The 23,806-nt window shown below is 44.1% G+C and overlaps 1 protein-coding gene across 2 annotated transcripts in view; it reads right to left on the reverse strand.

Annotated features, from left to right (window-relative positions):
* The window catches only part of LOC140128113 (potassium channel subfamily T member 2-like), a 98,330-nt gene that overhangs the window by 35,171 nt on the left and 39,353 nt on the right, over positions 1 to 23,806 (reverse strand). For both annotated transcript variants that reach the window (XM_072149529.1, XM_072149530.1), the window contains exons 2-13: positions 22,419 to 22,498; positions 22,015 to 22,117; positions 20,813 to 20,860; positions 20,455 to 20,503; positions 20,103 to 20,162; positions 15,775 to 15,849; positions 13,634 to 13,717; positions 11,597 to 11,691; positions 6,772 to 6,952; positions 2,445 to 2,609; positions 1,431 to 1,567; positions 826 to 889 (exon numbers count right to left, since the gene is read on the reverse strand). In XM_072149529.1, the coding sequence (XP_072005630.1) occupies positions 826 to 889; positions 1,431 to 1,567; positions 2,445 to 2,609; positions 6,772 to 6,952; positions 11,597 to 11,691; positions 13,634 to 13,717; positions 15,775 to 15,849; positions 20,103 to 20,162; positions 20,455 to 20,503; positions 20,813 to 20,860; positions 22,015 to 22,117; positions 22,419 to 22,498 (1,141 nt within the window). The remainder of the gene's footprint in view (positions 1 to 825; positions 890 to 1,430; positions 1,568 to 2,444; positions 2,610 to 6,771; positions 6,953 to 11,596; positions 11,692 to 13,633; positions 13,718 to 15,774; positions 15,850 to 20,102; positions 20,163 to 20,454; positions 20,504 to 20,812; positions 20,861 to 22,014; positions 22,118 to 22,418; positions 22,499 to 23,806) is intronic.

Raw genomic sequence — 23,806 nt, forward strand, 5'->3', positions numbered from 1 at the left:
TACTATAATACTGCCCCCTATGTACAAGAATATAACTACTATAATACTGCCCCCTATGTACAAGAATATAACTACTATAATACTGCCCCCTATGTACAAGAATATAACTACTATAATACTGCCCCCCTATGTACAGGAATATAACTACTATAATACTGCCCCCTATGTACAAGAATATAACTACTATAATACTGCCCCCTATGTACAGGAATATAACTACTATAATACTGACCCCTATGTACAAGAATATAACTACTATAATACTGCTCCCTATGTACAAGAATATAACTACTATAATACTGCCCCCTATGTACAAGAATATAACTACTATAATACTGCCTCCTATGTACAAGAATATAACTACTATAATACTGCCCCTATGTACAAGAATATAACTACTATAATACTGCTCCCTATGTACAAGAATATAACTACTATAATACTGCCCTCTATGTACAAGAATATAACTACTATAATACTGCCCCCTATGTACAAGAATATAACTACTATAATACTGCCTCCTATGTACAAGAATAGAACTACTATAATACTGCCTCCTATGTACAAGAATATAACTACTATAATACTGCCCCCTATGTACAAGAATATAACTACTATAATACTGCTCCCTATGTACAGGAATATAACTACTATAATACTGCCCCCTATGTACAAGAATATAACTACTATAATACTGCCCCCTATGTACAAGAATATAACTACTATAATACTGCCTCTTATGTACAAGAATATAACTACTATAATACTCTTTCCTATTTATAATCATGCCCTCCAAACTTTAACTTAAATCCCTTTTAGACGTACAGCTGCAATGCGGTCGGTTTCAAAGCGATTGCTCAGAATGAAGCAGGCTTCTGCGTCATCAATTCTAGGGAAGTACGACAGGAAGAGACAAGGCAACATGGAAGAGGAATAGAGGGGAAACATAAGAGGAGATGCTGTTAGTAGGTTAGTAATAGGGCACATTGGTTATCGCTATACAGAGTTAGTAAGAAGAGATGGAAACTAGTTTGTTTTTAATAACCACTGATTCGGTATCTTTTTCCCCAAAAACTCCTTAAAGGGGATGTCCAGGTCTGCAATATATTTCTATATTTCTGCACCACATCTAAAGTTTCCATTCACTTTGGTGGCATTGAACTGCAAGACAACCCCTTAGACAATTCCCTAAATGTGATGTATAAGATTGATTTCTGACTGCTGATAGCCACCACTAGAGGGAGCTTTAGACAGGTTTTTGCAGTAAACTGAGGCTGATATAAAGATTTTATATAAGACATTAATGTGGAAATTTTCCATGAAAAATCTCCAGCAGAGATGTAATAATAACCAGCTAATGAGGTATAATGACTGAAGATGATGAGTCCGGGGCAGAACGTTCTGTGCAGATATTTACTAGCACCACGTACTTTGCTCTCATGAGATCCTGATCCTTCAGCGCTGAGCCCTGCAGGTAGATGACTCGCTGGGACCACAGGGGGATTTGTAAGACTCTTCTTACCGGCAAATCCATCTCAGTGGGACACAGGAGGACAACGTAATGATCCTGTACCGAGAAAAAACATTGTCTTATGAAGGTTTCCCCGGATGATCCAGATTATTGTTGAGAAAATCCAAATTTGGACTGCTGAAAAGTAGACCCTAAACAAATCTCAAGGGGTTTTAATACAGATAATGTAATCTAAGCAGTACATATGGCAGTGTTTTAACATAAAAACAGTGCCCCACCTACCTGCAGGTTGTGCTTGGTATTGCACTCAGTTCCATTCATTTCAATAGAGCTATGATGCAGTACTAGACAGAACCAGTGGTGGCGCTGTTTATAGAAAGCACAATGTTTGCTTCTTAATTTACACCAACACAGTGACCCATCATTTTGAGAGGCTCTGCCTAGTGCTGCAGTCTAGGCCTAGACTAAGCTGCAGTACCAGGCACTGCCATATTCACATAGGAGGCGCTCTGTAATGTGTGTTGGGTGTTTTACAGAGCTTCCTGAACTGTCCAGACAGGACTAATCAGCCTGAGCGGATGACTCATACACAGCAGCTGGGGGATGGTGCAGTGATTGATTACTTCTGCCTGTCAGGGACAACACAGTGATTACATCATTCTCTGGAGAAGTGCATAATTAGGGTAAGAGGAGAAGCGCCGAACCAGCCACAGGAGCAACAGAGCCTCATTATCATAATTTTATAATTGTTTTTTTAACAAAACCACTCGGCTCAGAGATTAAACAAGATATGCTTCTGCATCAGTGTAGCTACAGCGTTCTCAAGGTATGTTTGCTTCATAATGCATCAAATCAAATGATAGATTTCCTTTAATAATGCTAAAATCTACACCTATGGGGAGGCCATGAATAATCATTTTTGATAAGTTTGGACATTTGGGTGTACAAGTGTCTCATGACCTCTTGCTCTTACCTGGAGTCGGGGGTGCGCGTAGAATTCATTGAGGAAATCCATGAGTAGATCTATTTTTAGGGAGCTGACACACAGCACCACATGTTTCTCCGTCTGTGCCCGGTATCGGCTGTAATTGCCTCCGGACTTCTGTCTCTCCATCCAGAGGAACACAAGCTGCTCGAACTAAAACACATCAACACGGACACATTAAGGACCTAATAACATCAGGCCCCACCGCTCCGGGCTGTATTCTGCTTGTATACACAAGTGGGAAAAACTTCACATTACTACGTGGTCTTACAATACAAATCTTCAGAAGTTATGAAAAAGTATTAACCTGAGGCTCTACTGACCCTCTAATGTTCTACTGAATCATAGAAGATCCTACAAGGAGTGGGGAAAGGTAAGAACTAGAGCTATAGGTCAGCATAAGTCTCTAAATAAATCTATTATAGATGAGTAGGGGCGTCACTTGAGGGTGCGGTTGCAACGGGCCCAAGAAGCTTAGGGGGCCCATAAAAAGTCACTTTCCTATATGAGAAGATTAGTACATTATAGTCGGGGGCCTGGCACAGACTTTGCACTGAGGCCCATCAGCTTCTAGTTACCCCACTGGATCTGAGGAACAGTAGATACGAACAAGGAACTAGGGAGGCCCCAGAGACAAAGTCTACAATAATAACGCTGATTCTGTAGGAAGCTGAATATTTATCATATTACAGGGAAGTTATTCATATAATATATTACAATACAATTTTTCTATGATAATAGAATATGCAGACAACCATAGATATGAGGAAGGCACCGGGAGGGTAGTAGTGAGGAAGCCTACAAAAAGATCTGAAAACTTCCCAGATTTATTCATAAAGTTGAAAGTGGTCCGAAATAAATCTGCAGTGGTAATGGATCATACCAAATCCTACACACTTCCGGGGTAAAATAGGGGGTCCTGAAGAGGGTCAGCTCCAGGTTTCAGTAGGCCCCTGGGTGTCAGAACCTCAGTGGGCCCCTTTGTGGTGAACTCACATGGCGACATTAAGAATTCAGAAACTAAAACCGTCTCCAGTTCCCTAGTGTATCGGACTTATATAAAGCCCCTCTCACCCCCTATGGATTAATTAGATACAGCCCTCCTCACCCCTATGGATTCTTTATGTACAGCCATATGTGGGCCCCCACGGCAGCTCTGGGCCCCAGCACTTGCCTAAGAATGCAGATCTACCGCGATTCACTAAGATCGTGCGCCCGATATCCTACATGTGTCGCTTCCCCCTCAGGTCCGCCGGAGTTCACCTTCTTCTTCCCGGTGAATGTAAGTGCATTGCCTTGCCACACAAATTTAAATGTTAAATCCCGAGCTTAGTCCAAATCCGTGGGATTGTCCGACATCCCCCCGTGCCCCCCCCCCCCCCCCCGATTTCTGTCGCATGAAAGCCGGTGCCAAAATCTGTTCGCATGCGCCAAAAAACTCTTCTAAATGTGGCACAAATCGGAAATGCCCCATAGTATTTGTTGGCTAAAAAAACTACTAGAGTTATGCTGCTAGACTTACTCATACTCTACACACATCCAGAGCTGCAGGAATTCTGCTGATTGGATCAGGATGCACCTGACTACGCTGCACAGCATTGTGGGACATGTAGTTTAGACTATTCACTACATACAGGGACTCAGCATTGAGATGCAGAAGCAAATGTAAAGTGTTGGATGCAGCTTTGGGTGGTACTAGAGTATAAGTCATGTCATGTAAGATCGGCGCAGGGTAATTAAAAGCGAAATATTTATAAATTTACTCAAAGTGATGTCGGAAAATAAATTGTGTTAAGGATGGTAGCGTCTCTCTGAATCAGTTTCCAGGGAGATGTCGCTGCGGCGTGATGAATGCGGCACATTGGCTTATCTGCAGATGCTGGGTCCTATAGTTCTCATCATAACAATAACACATCAGCATAATACAATGGCATCCTGAGATACAGGCGTGAATAGCCACGAGCCTCAGGGACAACTACAAAGGACAATCGCCGAGATGCAGAATAATCCCTTTTATTTTCTGACTCGTTTTTGTGTCTAGATTTTGTCCTTGGTGTAAACATTAAGTGTCCATCCAATCCACGTACGCCATGTTGTTTCATTGCTCTAATAAAGGTATAGAATCCTGAATGATAATATTCTGGTTACCTGTAGTCACCACTAGGGGGAACTTACTGTATACTGTACATATAATGAGAATAATACTAGATTAGTATGCAGTGGATCCATCTAGTGGTGGCTGTAGGGAGCCAGAATATTGACACTTAGCTTTATTATGGTTAGGTTCACCCTGCATCTGCATTGGACTGTATTCAAAAGAGTTAGAAAAGAGGAGAGGAAACATACGGGGGACCTAATGGGGCGTCCACTCTCCTTTGTACATTACTGGAGCCCTACATACTTGAGGGTTTGCAGTCAAGGATGTACATACTGTGGTGGCACCCTCTATGAGACCCTTGAAGAAAGACGTTGATGTTTTGAGACTCTAGAAAAAACAAAATGGTAGGGAACCTTCCAAAATTGCGTAGGCTGTTCTGTACTTGGTCACAACAATAAGCACCCATTTTCATAGGTCCACTTAAGGCTCCTTTCCTAAAACCTCTAATCTGAGGATAACTTTGGTAGGAGTCTTTAATCCTGAAGACCCTTTAATTATTCCCAAGAAGGAAACAGTCAAGGCAAAAGTAAACAGTACATAATATCATGGAGACCCATGGAGATGGGAGGCCAAACCGTTGGGGGCCCCCATTTATGTTCTTGAGAATTTCTTAGGAAACAATTGGTGTTGAAGTTGTCCAAAAAGTCGTAGAGGTGGATAACAAAGAAGCCTTTTGTACCTGGCCTCAAGACATATCACCCATTTAAACCATAGACGCAACTCATGAAGTTCCTACAAACCTCTAGCAAAGAAGAAGCCACAGAGATCAGAAGGTCACCCTTATCCCCCAGAAGATACATAGGGGCTTATTTACTAAGGTCCCCCGGCCACATATGTCGCGAGTTTTCCGACGTTTTCGGGGATCGTGCCAGCGAATTGGGGTGCGGGCCGTCAGACGATCCGACGGATTCGGACAACGCGCGGGATTTAACAAATTGGGGCAGATTTACTTACCCGGCCCATTCGCGATCCAGCGGCGCATTCTCTGCGGTGGATTCGGGTCTTCCTGCGATTCACTAAGGTAGTTCCTCTGACGTCCACCAGGTGGCACTGCTGCGCTGAAGTTCCCCGAGGCCCGCCGGAATGCACTGAAGTTCACCGGCCTATTCCTGGTGAAGGTAAGCGCGAGTCCCGCAACACTTTTTTTTTTTTTTAAATGCGGCGGTTTTTCCGAATCCGTCAGGTTTTCGTTCGCCCACGCCTCCCGATCCGATCGCGTGCGACAAAATCCCGGGGCAATACAGGGAAAATCGTCGCAAATCGGGAACACGTCGGGAAAACGCGAATCGGGCCCTTAGTAAATGACCCCCATTGTGTTGCAAGACAAGCACTTACATACACCGGGAAGAAGAAGGTGAACTCCGGCGGACCTGAGCGTCGAAGCAACACATGCAGGATCTTGGGCGCACGATCTTGGTGTATCACGCCGGACTTCTTTCTCGTCCGACAGTCCGGATCGGGGATCATGTGCTCCACAGACTTTCATAACTACAGATCTGACACTCAAGTAATATACATAAAAGAGTCCAGCTTCCAATAATTCTCTGCATCCCCGAACCTTAAAGTTTGACAATTTTGATGAAATCCCTCAATTTGAAATTATCTACATGAGAAGATTCATTCGTGAATTCCCTCCGTAGTCTTGGTCCTCTCTAACCCCTTTAATCTTGGATACAAGTAGTCATAGTCGTGTCCGTCTCTCTTTATTACATTCCCATAATGCACCAAAATTTTAGATGAAAGACTTCCAGGACTGGTATTGTATAGAAAGCCAAAATGACAGATTATACTCTCTAGAAAAAAATTCCTCAGAGCTTGGTCCCACCGGAGAACAAAGTGACCCGTGACAATCGCTATAGTTAAAGGGTTGGATACATCAGGCAGAGCATTTGACAGTAATTACAGCTTTTCTGTGAGACTGACGGGGTTAATATATAAAAGTGCCGATGGCGCTCCCCGCCATTCTTCTCCGGCACCCACATCTGTCATCTCATCTAATGACAACTGTCATCATACGCTGATCAGCCCGTCTCTCTGAAGCTCAGCGTTCACCATCAAGAGATGGAAGAAAGAGGCGGTGAGAGGGAGAACATGGAAGATTGGGAAAAAAGACAGAATTTGAGGCAAAATAAAATAAAAAGAACATATTTAGGTCACCTGTATAGGGAGCACTATAAGTGCAACGCAGATCATGATGACCACCAGCAGCTGAGAAGGCCAGATCTTTGGGGTCACGTCTCCAAAGCCCACGGTGGAGAATGTGACAATGCAGAAGTATAAGGAGTCAAAGAGGGTGAGATTATTGCCGGCTCTCTCCAGGTGCTGAATACCACAAATACTAAAAAGAGAAAGAAATACAGAAAGTCTATAAATACATCTGAATGTAAACCAAGGAAGTCCAGAAATTCTGAATAGTCAAAATAGTGGCTACGTATATATAGAGGTTTATGGTACTCTCCGCTGCGATTGAAGGTGGTGAATGGGTTTGTGATGACATCCCTGGTGGTATATAGGAGGATATAGAGGAAAAGAGTGAGAGTACCAAGGAGGAGGAAGTAGAGGAAAATTATGAAAGTACAGAGGAAGAGGATGTAGAGGAAAATAATGAGAGTACAGAGAAAGATGTAGAAGAAGAGAGTGCGAGTAAAGAGGAGGAGGATGTAGAGGAAAAGAGTGAGAATAGAGAAAAGAAGGAGGATGCGTAATGGCCTGCTTGATGGGCCATTACAAACTAAACCCACTCCCAGTAGCTTCCCGTGTTGTAAGCAGAGTATGCGTAGCCCTTGATATCAGAGTAATTTAGCTATTTCAAAGGGATTCATTCATTAGTCTATGCCCACAATAATGGTTATTGGATAAAGTACAGGGGCTCTGAAGAGGTTGGGAGTACATGGGTTGAGGAGAGGTTGGGAGTACAGGGGTTGAGAAGAGAGTGGAGATAGAGGGGTTGAGGAAAGATTGGGAGTACAGGGGTTGAGAAGACAGTGGAGGTAGAGGGGTTGAGAAGAGGTTGGGAGTACAGGGTTTGTGGAGAGGTTGGGAGTAAAGGGGTTGAGGAGACAGGGAAGGCAGAGGGGTTGAGAAGGTGGTGGGAGGACAAAGGTTGAGAGTACAGGGGTTGAGTAGACAGTGGAGGTAGAGGGGATGAAGAGAGGTTGGGAGTACAGGGGTTGAGTAGACAGTGGAGGTAGAGGGGATGAAGAGAGGTTGGGAGTACAGGGGTTGAGGAGACAGTGGAGGTGGAGAGGTTAGGAGTACACTGTTTGAAAAGACAGTGGAGGTAGAAGGGTTGAGGAGAGGTAGGGAGTACAGGGTCTGAGGAGACATTTGGAGTACAGTGGTTGAGGAGACAGTGGAGGTAGAGGAGTTAAGGAGATGTCGAGAGGTCAGGGGTTGAGAAGACAGTGGAGCTTGAGGGGTTGAAGAGAGTTTGGGAGTACAGGGTTTGTTGAGTGTTTGAGAATTCAGGGTTTGAGGAGACAGTGGAGGTAAAGGGGTTGAGGAGAGGTTGGGAGTAAAGGGGTTGAGGATAAGTTGGAAGTACAGGGGTTGAAGAGAGTTTGGGAGTACAGGGGCTGGGTAGACAGTGGAGGTAGAGGGGTTAAAGAGATGTCGGGACAACAGAAGTTGAGGAGAGGTTGGGAGTTAAGGGGTTGAGGAGACAATGGAGGTTGAAGGATTGAGGAGATGGTGGGAGTACAGGGGTTGAGGAGAGGTTGGGAGTACAGGGGTTGAGGAGACAGTGGAGGTAGAGGGTTTGAGGAGAGGTTAGGAGTACAGGGGTTGAGGAGAGATTGGGAGTACAGGGGTTGAGTAGAGGTTGGGAGTACAGTGGCTGAGGAGAGGTTGAGAGTAGAGGGGCTGATGAGACAGGGAAGGTAGAGGGGTTGAGGAGATTGTGGGAGGACAAAGGTTGAGAGTAGAGAGGTTGAGTAGACAGTGGAGGTAGAGTGGTTGAGGAGAGGTTTGGAGTACAGGCGTTGAGGTGACAGTGGAGGTGGAGAGGTTAGGAGTACAGTGGTTGAGAAGACAGTGGAGGTTGAGGGGTTGAGGAGAGGTTGGAAGTACAGGGTTTGTGGAGAGGTTGTGAGTACAGGGTTTGAGGAGACAGTGGAGGTAAATGGGTTGAGGAGAGGTTGGGAGTACAGGGGCTGAGGAGACAGTGGAGGTAGAGGAGTTGAGGAGATGTCGGGAGGAATGAGGTGGAGAAGTTTGGAGTACAGGGGTGAGGAGATAGTAGAGGTAGAGGGGTTGAGGAGAGGTTGGGAATACAGGGGTTGAGTAGAGGTTGGGAGTACAGGGTGTGAGGAGACATTGGGAGTACAAGGGTTGAGGAGACTGTGGAGGTAGAGAAGTTAAGGAGATGTCGGGAGAGTACAGGGGTTTAAAAGACAGTGGAGGTTGAGGGTTGATAAGAGGTTGGGAGTACAGGGTTTGTGGAGAGGTTGAGAGTACAGGGTTTGAGGAGACAGTGGAGGTAAAGGGGTTGAGGAGAGGTTGGGAGTACAGGGGTCGAGGATAGGTTGGGAGTACAGGGGCTGAGGAGACAGTGGAGGTAGTGGAGTTAAGGAGATGTCAAAGGACAAAGGTTGAGGAGAGATTGGGAATAAAGGGGTTTAGAAGACAGTGGAGGTGAAAGGGTTGAGGAGATGGCGGAAGGACGGAGGTTTAGGAGAGGTTGGGAGTATAGGGGTTGTGGAGACAGTGGAGGTGGAGGGGTTGAGGAGAGGTTGGGAATATGGAGGTTGAGGAGAGGTTGGGATTACAGGGGTTAAGGGGTTGAGGAGACAGTGGAGGCAGAGGAGTTATGGAGATGTTGGGAGGACAGAGGTTGAGGAGAGGTTGGGAGTAAAGGGGTTGAGCAGACAGTGGGGGTAGAGGGGTTGATGAGATTGCAGGAGGTCAAAAGTTGATAGAACAGCGATAGAGGAGAAAACAGCGATAGAGGGGTTGAGGAGATTCAGGGAAGAAAGAAGTTGAGTAGAGTTTAGTAGACATTGGAGGTAGAGGGGTTGAGGAGAGGTTGGGAATACAGTTGAGGAGACAGTAGAGGTACAGGGGTTTTTGGAGACTGGTGGTAGAGGGGTTGAGGAGAGGTTGGGAGTACAGGGGTTGAGGAGACAGTGGAATAGAGGGGTTGAGGAGACAGTGGAATAGAGAGGTTGAGGAGAGGTGGGAAGTACAGGGGTTGTGAAGAGGTTGAGAGTACAGGGTTTAAGGAGAAAGTGGAGTACAGGGGTTGAGAAGAGGTTGGGACTACAGGGGCTGAGGGGAGGTTGGGACTACAGAGGCTGAGGGGAGGTTGGGACTACAGAGGCTGAGGGGAGGTTGGGACTACAGAGGCTGAGGGGAGGTTGGGACTACAGAGGCTGAGGGGAGGTTGGGAGAACAGGGGCTGAGGGGAGGTTGAGAGTGCCGGGGTTGAGGATAGGTTGGGAGTACAGGGGCCGAGGGGAGGTTGGGAGTGCAGGGTTTGAGGATAGGTTGGGAGTACAGGGGCCGAGGGGAGGTTGGGAGTGCAGGGGCCGAGGGGAGGTTGGTAGTGCAGGGGCCGAGGGGAGGTTGGGAGTGCAGGGGCCGAGGGGAGGTTGGGAGTACAGAGGCTGAGGAGACATAGCAGGTAGAGGAGTTGAGATGACTGTGAAAATACATGACAAGCAACTGTAATTAGAATTATCAATATATATTGCATGGGGGGGGGGGGGCGGCAGATAAATCTCTCCCTGGAAATACTGATGGTGAGCACTTTGACAGTCCAATTATTCCGTCTGTTGGTTTTCTATCATCTCATTTTTAGTAAATGGTTCATTTGTGAGCGTGCACAGATTATACAGATTAGCAAGCACATATCTACCTAACAACATGAAGGCCTCCTGCAGATCTCCAGCCAAATTACATATTCTCAGCACCACCTAATGGTTAATGACCATGGAAATTCTGGAATTTGTTAACAACAACCGTCCATGTGATTAACTCTCTAACATCAGAGATATTCTGGGCCTTAAGTGGCTAAATAAGGATTTTACCCATAATAATACTGCCCAAGGACAGTATGCTCAAGGATATATCTACTACAGCACTTTCTCTAGTGGATAAGACTATAATTACTATGATGTACTACACATTTATAACTACTATAATACTGCCCCTATGTACAAGAATATAACTACTATAATACTGCCCCTATGTACAAGAATATAACTACTATAATACTGCCTCCTATGTACAGGAATATAACTACTATAATACTGCCCCTATGTACAAGAATAGAGCTACTATAATACTGTCCCCTATGTAGAACAATAGAACTACTATAATACTGCCCCCTATGTAGAAGAATAGAACTACTATAATACTGCCCCTATGTACAAGAATAGAACTACTATAATACTGCCCCCTATGTACAAGAATATAACTACTATAATACTGCCCCCTATGTACAGGAATATAACTACTATAATACTGCCCCCTATGTACAAATATATAACTACTATAATACTGCCCCTATGTACAAGAATATAACTACTATAATACTGCCTCCTATGTACAGGAATATAACTACTATAATACTGCCCCCTATGTACAAGAATATAACTACTATAATACTGCCCCCTATGTACAAGAATATAACTACTATAATACTGCCCCCTATGTACAGGAATATAACTACTATAATACTGCCCCCTATGTACAGGAATATAACTACTATAATACTGCCCCCTATGTACAAGAATATAACTACTATAATACTGCCCCCTATGTACAAGAATATAACTACTATAATACTGCCCCCTATGTACAAGAATATAACTACTATAATACTGCCCCCTATGTACAGGAATATAACTACTATAACACCGCCCCCTATGTACAAGAATATAACTACTATAATACTGCCCCCTATGTACAGGAATATAACTACTATAATACTGCCCCCTATGTACAGGGATAGGACTGTCACACTTTGGGGTACTGTACATACCAGGTGAACATGAGGCAGACCAGTGTACAGATCAGGATGAACACTTGATTGAACATGGCGGAGTGTGTCCTCTGGATCGCTCTGTGCAAGTCATTCTGAGAAAGAGAAAATGGAACACCCCTTTAAGTGTTGCAAGCCTTTAGATAGTTCTGGGCTGTCAGTGCTGGCGCTGGGCTGTGATTCACACTCGGTTAGTTATTAGCATATCTGATAAATATAGACTGTGTGGAGATATAACTGGTAGCTCGGCTCGCAGTCAGCGCTCGGCTCCGGGAGACTGGAGTTTTCTCCCTGGAGCTGATTTAGATTCATAGACAGTAGCGGGCGCTGGTGGTGAGGCGGGGGGTGACTTCACAGCTTCTGAGGTGAGATCCAGCAGCCGCTCATTATTTGGTACATACATGGCTGGAAGGAGATTTCTGCCGCTCTCATTCATGGAGCCGCCCCCCGGAGCCTCATAGCCAAGGACAACCTCACACCCGTCACCTCATGACATTCGGAATAGAATATCCAGTTTACATATATTCTTGCATGCTGTAATTCCCAAATTAGTGTTTGCCCCAAAGATGCCCTGAGTCCCCTGACCTTGCATGGTAAGTTTCCTCACCAGAATTACCTGAAGACGCGCTCACTGACTATATTCCCACACTACAGTTTATAGCCTTTTACTTATAGGTGATTCAGAAAATGGTTTACTGTCCAAAATCACCAAATTTTCTGCTAAAAAAAGCACCTACACTTATCAGTTCTGCTTCTCCCATTGTCTACCTTGCGGTTCAGTGTACACAAGTGAGTAGTGTGGCTTCCGTGTGCATGCGCGAGTAGTGTGTCTTCAGTGTGTATGCATGAGTAGTGTGGCTTCAGTGTGTATGCATGAGTAGTGTGGCTTCAGTGTGTATGCATGAGTAGTGTGGCTTCATTGAGCATGCACAAGTAGTGTGGCTTCTGTGCGCGTGCACGAGTAGTGTAGCTTCTGTACACATGCACGAGTAGTGTGACTTCTGTGCACATGCACGAGTAGTGTGACTTCTGTGCGCATGCACGAGTAGTGTGACTTTAGTGCGCGTGCACGAGTAGTGTGACTTCTGTGCGCGTGCACGAGTAGTGTGACTTCTGTGCGCGTGCACGAGTAGTGTGATTTCTGTGCGCGTGCACGAGTAGTGTGGCTTCAGTGTGCATGCACGAGTAGTGTGGCTTTAGTGTGCATGTACGATTAGTGTGGCTTCAGTGTGCATGTACGAGTAGTGTGGCTTCAGTGTGCATGCACGAGTAGTATGGCTCCTGTGCACATACACGAGTAGTGTGACTTTTGTGCGCATGCACGAGTAGTGTGGCTTTAGTGCGCATGCACAAGTAGTGTGGCTTTAGTGCGCATGCACGAGTAATGTGGCTTTAGTGCGCATGCACGAGTAGTGTGGCTTTAGTGCGCATGCACGAGTAGTGTGGCTTCAGTGTGCATGCACAAGTAGTGTGGCTTTAGTGCGCATGCACAAGTAGTGTGGCTTTAGTGCGCATGCACAAGTAGTGTGGCTTTAGTGCGCATGCACAAGTCGTGTGGCTTTAGTGCGCATGCACAAGTAGTGTGGCTTCTGTGCGCATGCACGAGTAGCGTGGCTTCTGTGCGCATGCACGAGTAGTGTGGCTTCTGTGCGCATGCACGAGTAGTGTGGCTTCTGTGCGCATGCACGAGTAGTGTGGCTTTAGTGCACATGTACAAGTAGTGTGGCTTTAGTGCGCATGCACAAGTAGTGTGGCTTCTGTGCGCATGCACGAGTAGTGTGGCTTTAGTGCACATGTACGAGTAGTGTGGCTTTAGTGCACATGGATGAGTAGTGTGGCTTCTGTGCGCAAGATTTTAGGTAAAATGATGAGGTAACAGACAGGAGGCTTCACTTTACATATCATAAATTGATGTATATTGGTAAATTATCTAATATCCGGCCCCCACACACACACATTACAAAACACATGAGGTAAAGTGGACAACCCCTTTAACTACAGGAGAAGAAGCGATCAGCGACTAGTCAGGAGTCTTACAATCATGTTCTCCAGGGCGTGCTTCGCCAGCCAGCAGTTCAGGAAGACGGGGATATACAAACTTCTCAAGGGCGGCCAGAAAACCTGAAACACACAGACGTAGATAAGCAACAGCAGCATCAACATCTTATTCTCTAGTCACATCTAAAGCTGCATCCCAAATACTGCTGCTAGTTATTGGGAATGCTTTTCCAGTGTAACCTGTCCGGCTACGGCTCTCACAGTGTAATTGACGCTTTTCAGAATTTTAAATGCAGCTTTGGATGTGAATGGAGCAGCTTTATAATGGCGCGGCCTCTGTTTACTACCGGGTGGTAATGACAGCCTTGGCCCTGATTACAGGGGCAGAGGTGTGCGGAGATTGGGGGGAGGGTCTCGTACTCATCAGCCTGATGGATGTGGGATGTGAGTGGCAGCTGTACCCGCTCCCAGAATCGCTGAGTGGGCAGCAAGAGAAAGGGTAAATGACATTACCCGACAGGTGCTACTTAAGAGAGGCCAAGAAAAGGCAGAGGAGGAGCGGGGGGCGCTATACACAAGGAATCTGATGTGGGGGGCTTATAATTAGGAGAAGAGATTTATACATTGGCTATTCTATAGGCTGAGGGTCTCCCGCCTGAGCTGCTCCAGCTGCTGCAACACTCATAGTATCATTCCACACTGATACAAACCACGCTGCTCATATAATAGCACCATACAGTGCTCAAATAATACCATCATACAGTGCTCAAATAATACCATCATACAGTGCTCAAATAATAGCATCATACAGTGCTCAAATAATACCATCATACAGTGCTCAAATAATACCATCATACAGTGCTCAAATAATACCATCATACGGTGCTCAAATAATACCATCATACGGTGCTCAAATAATACCATCATACAGTGCTCAAATAATAGCATCATACAGTGCTCAAATAATACCATCATACAGTGCTCAAATAATACCATCATACGGTGCTCAAATAATACCATCATACAGTGCTGGAATAATACCATAATACAGTGCTCAAATAATAGCATCATACAGTGCTCAAATAATATGCTCAAATGATGCTGTCATACAGCGCTCAGAAAAGACAATGCTCATGTAGTACAATCATATAGTACTAAAATAATACCACTATGCGGTGTTCAAATAATATCACCATGTAGTGCTCAAATAATACTATTATATAGTATTACCACCATACAGTGCTAGAATAATCCCTGCATACACTGCTGCATGCATACACGGTGGGGTACAATGTAATCGTCGGACCGCTTGCAAAGCGGTCCGATGTATTCATGAGGGGGCGGTCCGAGACGCTGCCTCTACCTCCATAGGCCGGCGGTGACTGCCGTGTGTCGTGCGCCAGTCACCGTCCCTAACCACGCCCCAACCCCGCCCCCTCATGAATACATCGGACTACTTTGCGAGCGGTCCGATGATTACATTGTACCCCGCCGCAGTGTTAGATAGCGTTACCGGAGATTTCCTTCTAACACTGCGGCGTAAGTGCCAAAATTTTAAGTGACAGGTCCTCTTTAAATACTCTTTCCTTACAATATTGAAATAATAGCTCCATACAGTGTTCAAATAATACCACCATACTGGGCTCAAATACCACCATTCAGTACTCAAAAAACCAGCATACCGTTCTCAAATAATACCACCATACAGTGCTAAAATAATCCCTACATACAATGTTCAAATATGTTGTTAACATAATACCTCCATACAATTCTCGAATGATATACCACCATACTGTGTTTAAATACTACCCAATAGTATAATGCCAACATACAGTGCTCAGATAATACCATTATACTCGCTCCAGTAACTGCGCACCATCGGCCATGTTTGCTATTGCTTGATGCCTACAGAATAACTTGTTATAAGAAAACTCTTCCCTTCCGTGACCCGATCTGGAAAAGGTCATTAATAGCGCTATAAATAAGTGACATTATACTACCGCACCTACATTCCCATATAAAAACCTCTTATTCTGCATGAATAACTGTAGAGAAAGTACATGGTGGAACAGTGCTCGCAGCCTGTCTGCAGACTAATAGGCAGATGGGGGAGCAGAGGTCACCGGGATTGTGCGGGCCACTGACTCTGAACGGGAGGAAGAGGATGGGGGGGTACTCACTGTAACGAAAAACGGCAGAGTATTGAACATCTCCAGAATAAAGGGGAATCGAAGCAGCTGCTCCCATATGTTACCCTGAAATAGGAAATAAAATGTCACATATATCCAGATCCATAACACACAACACATAATTATCTCTATGCTTTAGCAGCTGCTGCCTGGCATCGAGCACCGCATGTACCGCAAAAACACTTAAAATGCGGCCATTACATAGGTTACTTGGCCTATAAAGTTCAGTTTTCCTCACTTTAGTCATCTAATCCATATCAGTCCTATAAAGCCTACAATAATATTTGCTTTAGCAGCTGCAGCCTGACACTGAGCGCTACTGTGCAGTTTATTGATACCCGGCAATAAAAATAGTTATGTAGCTAGGCTGCAAAATTGACACTTCCTCATAAAGTACATCCACGGCCACACTTACCTACACGATCCATTTTAATAATTGACAGCCTAAACTTATGTGTGCGTTTGTGGCATTCAGTGCTGCAGCTTAGTTTACATATAACCGGCAAAAAAACACTGTGGGAGAGGGGGCACTGTGATGTGGCTACTGTGGAGGCACTGTGTCTGTATCTGTGACTATATTGGCTGCTGTGGGGAACTGTGACTGTATTGGCTGATGTTGAGGCATTGTTAGTATATTGTTACTATAATACGTATAATTTCTACATGTATTAGCCAGTGCTGCTATACATATAACCCTATAACAGTATATCCCGGCTCAATAACCACAACATTGTTACTATAATGACTCCCTTGGTGGCATTTTTACTATATTGTCTACAGTAGGCGAGCACCGTTACTATATTGTTTACGGTAGAGCCCCTGTTACAAAATGGGCTACTGTGGAGCCACTGTTACAATGTCGTCTACTATGGAGGCATTGTGACTATATTGGCTACTGTGAGGACACTGTTATTATATTGACTGTTGTGGAGGCATTGTAACTATACTGGCTACTGTGGAGCCAATGAGACTATATTGGCTACTGTGGGAGCAATGTTACTGTATGGGCTACTGCAGGGACATTGTGACTATATTGCATACTGTGGGGGTAGTGCACCTACATTGGCTACTATGGGTGCACAGTAACTACATTGGCTACTGTAGGGAAACTGTACATACACTGGCTGCTGTGGGGGCATTGAAACTATATTGGCTAACATGGTGGCATTATATTGACTATATTGGCTTCTGTAAAGGCAATGTGACTATATTGGCTACTGTGGGGGCATTGTTGTCATTTTGTATACTGTGGAGGAATTGTGACTCCATTGCATACTGTGGGGGTACTGTAACTAGATTGGCTGCTGTGGGGGCACTGTAACTACATTGGCTGCTGTGGAGGCACTATCACTATATTGACTACTGTGGGGGCACTGTAACTACATAAGCTACTGTGGAGGCACTATCACTATATTGGCTGCTGTGGGGGCACTGTAACTACATAAGCTACTGTGGAGACACTATCACTATATTGGCTGCTGTGGGGGCACTGTGAATATATTTTCTATGGTGAAGGCACTGTTCCTATATTGTCCACTGTTTAGGTGCTAGGAATCAAATGGAATGTATATCTTTAACCCCTTCCCTTAGGCAAGCATCTCATAGAAGTTACAGAAGGTTCTGGAGTACAGAGAAAATGTCCTGCTGTATATGTGACGGGTAGATGAGACGTCTTCTCCTCGCCGTACATCAATAGTAATTAGAAGAGACTGAACACTTAAGACAGCAGGGACAATAAGCCGAAAATGGAATTACCTGTCCCTCATTGTCAAAATCAATTGTACCGAGAACACGGGAACTTGAAATGGAAGCTGACACAGTTGTATCCACATTGTGGAAATAAATTGCCGTATTTAACATTATCCAGACCCACAAATTACCCAAAAAATCTGCAAGTCAACGCTGTCACCGTAGCCCGACACAGAGGAACGAAAATCACAAAGGTGAAGTCACTACCCTACTGTTACCTGCTGACACCCTCCATGTAGTTTCATAGTTTATACGGTTGAAAAAAGACACTTGTCCATCAAGTTCAACCAAGGAAGGGAAGGGATTGGATGAAGGGATTTAGGGGAAACAATTCTATATAACATAATCATCAATGTTATTTAGGTGTAAAAAGGCATCTAGACCCTTCTTGAAGCTCTCTGCTGTCCCTGCTGTGACCAGCGCCTGAGGCAGGCTATTCCACAGATTGACAGTTCTCATAGTAAAGAAGCCCTGTCGCCTCCGGTGATTAAACCTTGTTTTCTCAAGGCGGAGACAGTGCCCCCTCGTCTTTAGATTTGATTTAATCTGAAACAACTTACCACCATATTTTTTGTATGGACCATTCATATATTTAAATAAATTAATCATGTCCCCTCGTAGTCGTCTCTTTTCCAGACTAAATAAATCTAGTTGTTTTAATCTTTCCTCATAACTAAGACCCTCCATACCCCTTATCATTTTTGTGGCTCTACGTTGAACCCTCTCCAGCTCCAGGGCATCCTTTTTATGGACCGGTGCCCAGAACTGGACAGCATATTCCAGATGAGGCCGAACCAGTGCCTTGTACAGTAGTAATATTACATCCCTATCCCGAGAGTCCATAGCACTTTTGATACATGACATGATCCTACTAGCTTTAGAGGCAGCTGCTTGACATTGCATGCTGTTATTCAATTTATGATCTACTAGTACCCCCAGGTCCTTCTCAACAAGGGACTCTCCCAGATTTACTCCCCCAAGGACATATTTTGCCTTTGGATTATTGGCCCCCAGGTGCATAACCTTACATTTATCCACATTAAACCTCATTTGCCAAGTGGATGACCAAACATTCAGTTTGTCCAAGTCACCCTGCAGCCTATGAACATCCTCCATAGACTGTATTACACTACACAGCTTGGTGTCATCTGCAAAAATAGACACAGTGCTATTATCCCTACCTTTATATCATGAATAAATATATTAAATAGTAGTGGGCCAAGCACAGAACCCTGGGGTACACCACTCATAACTGGTGACCATTCCGAGTAGGAATCATTGACCACAACTCTCTGGATACGATCCTTCAGCCAGTTTTCAATCCAATTGCAAATTATTTCTGCCAAACCAATAGCCCTAATTTTACCCATCAGGCGTCTATGACACATTGTAACAGAAAGTAAAATGCTGAACTCTGTACACAAAAAAAAACAGAGAAAGAGAAATAGATAGATGTAGAATAGATAGGATAGCGAGATAGATAGATAGATAGATAGATAGATAGATAGATAGATAGGAGATAGATAGATAGATAGATAGATAGATAGGAGATAGATAGATAGATAGATAGATAGGAGATAGATAGATAGATAGATAGATAGATAGATAGATAGATAGATAGAAAGATAGATAGGAGATAGATAGATAGATAGATAGATAGATAGATAGATAGAATAGCAATATAAAATAGATCAGTAGATAGATAAATATTATGATAAATAGATATGATAAGATAGATAAGAAACAAACAGATGTGAAATAGACAGATATATACTGTGGGTATGGAAAGTATACAGACTGCATCAATCTTTGTTTCATTGCAGCCAATTGGTAAAATCTAAAAAGTTCTTTTATTGCTCATTAATGTGCACTCTGCCCTCATCTTGATAGAAGTAAAAACAGAAGTGTCGATATTTTTGCTGATTTATTAAACAAGAAAAACTGAAATGTCACTTGGTCATAATTATTCAGCCCCTTTGCTGTGACACTCATATATAACTCACATGCTGTCCATTTCCTTCTGATCCTCCTTGAAATGGTTCTACTCCTTCATTGGAGTCCAACTGTGCTAAATTAAACTGATTGGACTTGATTAAGAAAGGTACACATGTCTATATAACAGAGTTACAGTCACAGTGCATGTCAGAGCACATGAGAATCATGAGGCCTTAGGAACTGCCCAGGGAGCTTAGAGACAGAATTGTGGAAAGGCACTGATCTGGCCAAGGTTACAAAAGAAATTCTGCAGCACTCAAGGTACCTAAGAGCACAGTGGCTTCTATTATCCTTAAATGGATGAAGTTTGGGACAACTACAACTTTTCCTCGACCTGGCCGTCCAGGCAAACTAAGTAATTCTAAGTGGTGGAGAAAACCAGGAGCTGCTCATCACCTGCCAAATACAATCCCAGCAGTGACACATGGGGGGCAGCATCACGCTATAGGGGCAGGGACAGGACCACTGGGTGTAATGGGAGGAGGACTTTTGATCTTACCAATTGGTTGCGATGAAACAAAGATAGGATGTGTTTGGTTCCAAGCAAAGTTTGGAAGCACATGGTGGAGACTTACCTTATACCCCAGGTAGGTAAGAAGCATTGTTTCCAGGAAACTTATTAGCGCAACCAGAACCTGATAAAGAAATCACACAACATGATTTTACTAAATTGTTGCTTCTGCTGCCCCCTGTGATTTTTTCCATGGTACTGCAGATATTCTCCACTGAAGTAAACAGGGCTGAGGTGCTATACCTCATACAACCTGTGGATCAGTGGGGCGCTGTTTGAAAACAAACAGACATGTTAATAAGGTGTATAAGCGCAAAGGACTAAATGGGGTTTAAGATTCCTCAAATTGTCACCAGGGTTCTAATGAATGGCAATGGGTAGGGTCTTCAGTCCAAAAATCAATGCACTTCTCTTACCTGAAGAGCCCACAAAGGCACAGGTCTGTTCACCCAAATAATTGGGGTCCTGAAAAAGAAGTAAGAATTGGATATATGTTGGCCCAAACTGTTCCAACCCTAAATGCTCAGTAACCTTATCCATCACTCATAATCTGTGGGAGGAGCCTGGCACCAAGTGAACAATTTCCCTACAGCACCTCTGCAGGTGAAGGACAGTACTACACTGTGCTGCCAGGTAACATTAGAGCAGTAACTGTAATGTGACCAAATAATAGGGATAGCGTTCATATTCCTAACAGCGCCCCCTATAGCCTGTCACCACAGAACAAATAAACAATGACATCCTATACTACTACTTTCATGCCACAAGTCTTACCAATCAAATTTATGTTGAGAGGAGTAATTCTGTTTGGGGCAGTCCAAGCTGTAATAGAAAATGTAGGATGATGAGCAGCGCAGTAAAGGCGCCTCTAAAAACAGGGGTCTTAAAGGGGAATTATGTACAAACATAGACACTGGTTATAAAGTGATTCCAATAATTTTTTGGGAAAGATGGTGGCTCCCTAATATACAAGGACTACAACTGCCACCTATAATCATGTTTATGATGCCTTAGTTTCCTGCTTGGCTGGCGAGGGTCCTGCCAGCTCTCCCATGCCACCTTTAAACTTTCTTCCCTATTGAGACTGGAGTTTCCCGGATTTGACAGCTATCCAATAGTTATCCTTTGCTGCCACCTACTACAAAACGTAGCATCGACACCTGCAGTACATTATGCCTACTACTAAAAGGGTTAAGATGTGGTGTTTGTGTTATGTTGCAACATTTGTTATCTTCCCTTCAGCATCCCAGACCGGTGATGGCTCCTCATGCAATGGGCTCTGCTAAAATTTACAAATAGGAGCTTATTTTAAGGCTCTGGGTCAGTCAGTTCTCTTCACTGTTTGCTCTTAGTCTTTGCTTGGTGTACATCTCTGTGTGCTAATATCACAGAGCCTGCCATCTTGCTGCCCATGCAGCAGAGCCAACCTGGCTCCTATTAGACAGCCCTCTGATCACTGGACTAGGGCTGAGCTACTTTTAAATTCCTGATCCAGAGCCAACCAATCAACAGCCCTTTGTGTGCCTTCAAGAAGTACCATTTCCGAGCTTGTTACCTGCAGCTGTTTTGGACTGTTGAAGATTTGCATCTCCACTCTGTGATCCCTGGCCTGCTACGGACATCACAGACCATCCCCTTCGCTATACTGTGGCACCCCCCCCCTCTTTTTTTGGATCTCCCTGCTGGCCGTGACACGGCCTCTTCTCGTGGACCAAGCCACTGTGACATAATTCTGGTGCAAGGCCGCAACCACAGCCAGCAGCTGCAGTCTTGGAAATTCAGCTGCCCCCAAATTGTGGTCAGACCCCGGTGAGGTTAATGTTGCACATGTATATAGGGGGTTAACAGGAATATCTGTGGCAGGGGTTTGGTTGACATCTATTGATGCTGCGCCCTTGTGCATGGGAGCCTTAAAATGAGCCCAAGATCCCAGATCTTGTGGAGTTCCCCTTTTGGTAAGATCTTGGTATACTCACCAGTTTGTTTTCCCTTCTCTTGGATCATCCAGTAATACTCGTATAATGTACAGGAGGCAACTCAGCAACTTAAGAGAGAAGTTAAACAATCTGACCCTTAAACCTGGAAAACAACAAAGAAAATTGGCATAATGGTAGCACCATAGCAGTTTCTATATGGAAGGATAGACACCATAGCACATAGCTCCACCCTTTTGTCTGTATCCCCAGTGAAGGGTGGAACAATAATTTGTGTAATATAATCCTCCTTTGTTACTCAGTGGTAGGAAGGCAATATGCCAAAACACATAGCTCCTCCTTCTTGTCTGTATCAGCCAACAGTGGGTGGAGCATACTCTAAATTAGCTCCACCTTTTGTGTGTATTACGGGAAAAGCCAGCTCTATATGTTTGTGTGTAACTTACTTGATCTCTGATTTTTAATAAAGAACAGTTTCAGACGTTCCTTGAAGGAGTTCTCATTCACATAAAATTCTACTTGGACCCTAAAAAAGAATAATAAATTGAATTGATTAGTGATATCAGTAATTCAGATTAAATATTATATCCCAAAATGCATCTAAAGTCTCTATTTATTCAAAAACAAGATGGAAAGGTAAATCATCCTGAAGATGTCCAAATGTTCCCTCTGGCAACTAGAGTCAGTGTAACCAGGGCCTTCATTCTCTTTCACCCAATGACGGGCACTAGAATGAGAACTATCAATGTGCTGTTACACTGCAAAGCACAGAACACAGAAGATTTTCACAAGGAAAAGGACCTTTTATGATGTCATGATTAGGGAGGGGTTTGTGTCCTGTTCTTGTTCTCCTGAAAGCAGGAGAACACATTTTGAGAACAAAGTATACTGTACTTGGTGCTGTGCCGATATGGTGGCTGCAGATCAGTGCACAAGTAACAATCTTAAAAGAACAATGCTCTGGCTCCTCCCCCATCATGATGTCAATACAGGACCTGTCCACTGCTTCAACATAGAAGGTTTGGCTCATATTTATTCTCTCCATGGATATTACACAGTAAACTCTATTGGGAGGCCAACAGTGGGAACTCTTAAAAATTATTCTTTAAATTTTTAGTTTTCTCAAACTTGTAAAATAATCTAAAATGCCCCCCAAAATAAACAAGAAATTGAACAATTCTCATTATAAGAACAAAAATTTCTTTCAAGTTCCCACCATTCCCAAGTCACCCATTTTCATCTCTCTATTGACCCCCAGGACCACCCATAGAGAGAGCTTAACTGAGTACTGATCACATACAGTACCCAGTATGTCACGTAGGTGGTCCAGGACTGAAGCAGGCAGTTTGGCTCCACCCTTCTGACAGTAGTGACATAAAATTATTCTCATTGATTGTTCAGCAATCGTGTGGGCTAGGGAGAAAATTTCAACGACTCCAAAGTCAGTGGCACCTAAATGATACAAAATATTAGAACTGGTGTGAAAATGGTGTATGTTAAGCTAATCACAATCACTTTAGATAAAAGGTGACTGAGCCCACTATAGTGCCATCCACACCCTCCCCCAGTATGGTAAGTTGTGGCCATGGGTCATCATCACCAATCTTGATCTGTGTACAGTTTATCACCATTTTAATCTCTAATTTTAGAGCAAGGCGTGTTGATTGACCCCACTACAGTACCATCCACACCCTCAACTTGGATGGTCAAGTGTGATCTGAAATCTAGAGAAGCCAAATATATGGGCCAAGGGCCAAAATACTTTTTGTTTATTCCATCAGGTCACCACAGTAACCTGTCCTGGAATAGCAAGGGGTGTTGGCGGCCCCCATGG

This window comes from Engystomops pustulosus, chromosome 4 (genome assembly GCF_040894005.1).
Source record: "Engystomops pustulosus chromosome 4, aEngPut4.maternal, whole genome shotgun sequence".
NCBI classification, from domain to species: Eukaryota; Metazoa; Chordata; class Amphibia; order Anura; family Leptodactylidae; genus Engystomops; species Engystomops pustulosus.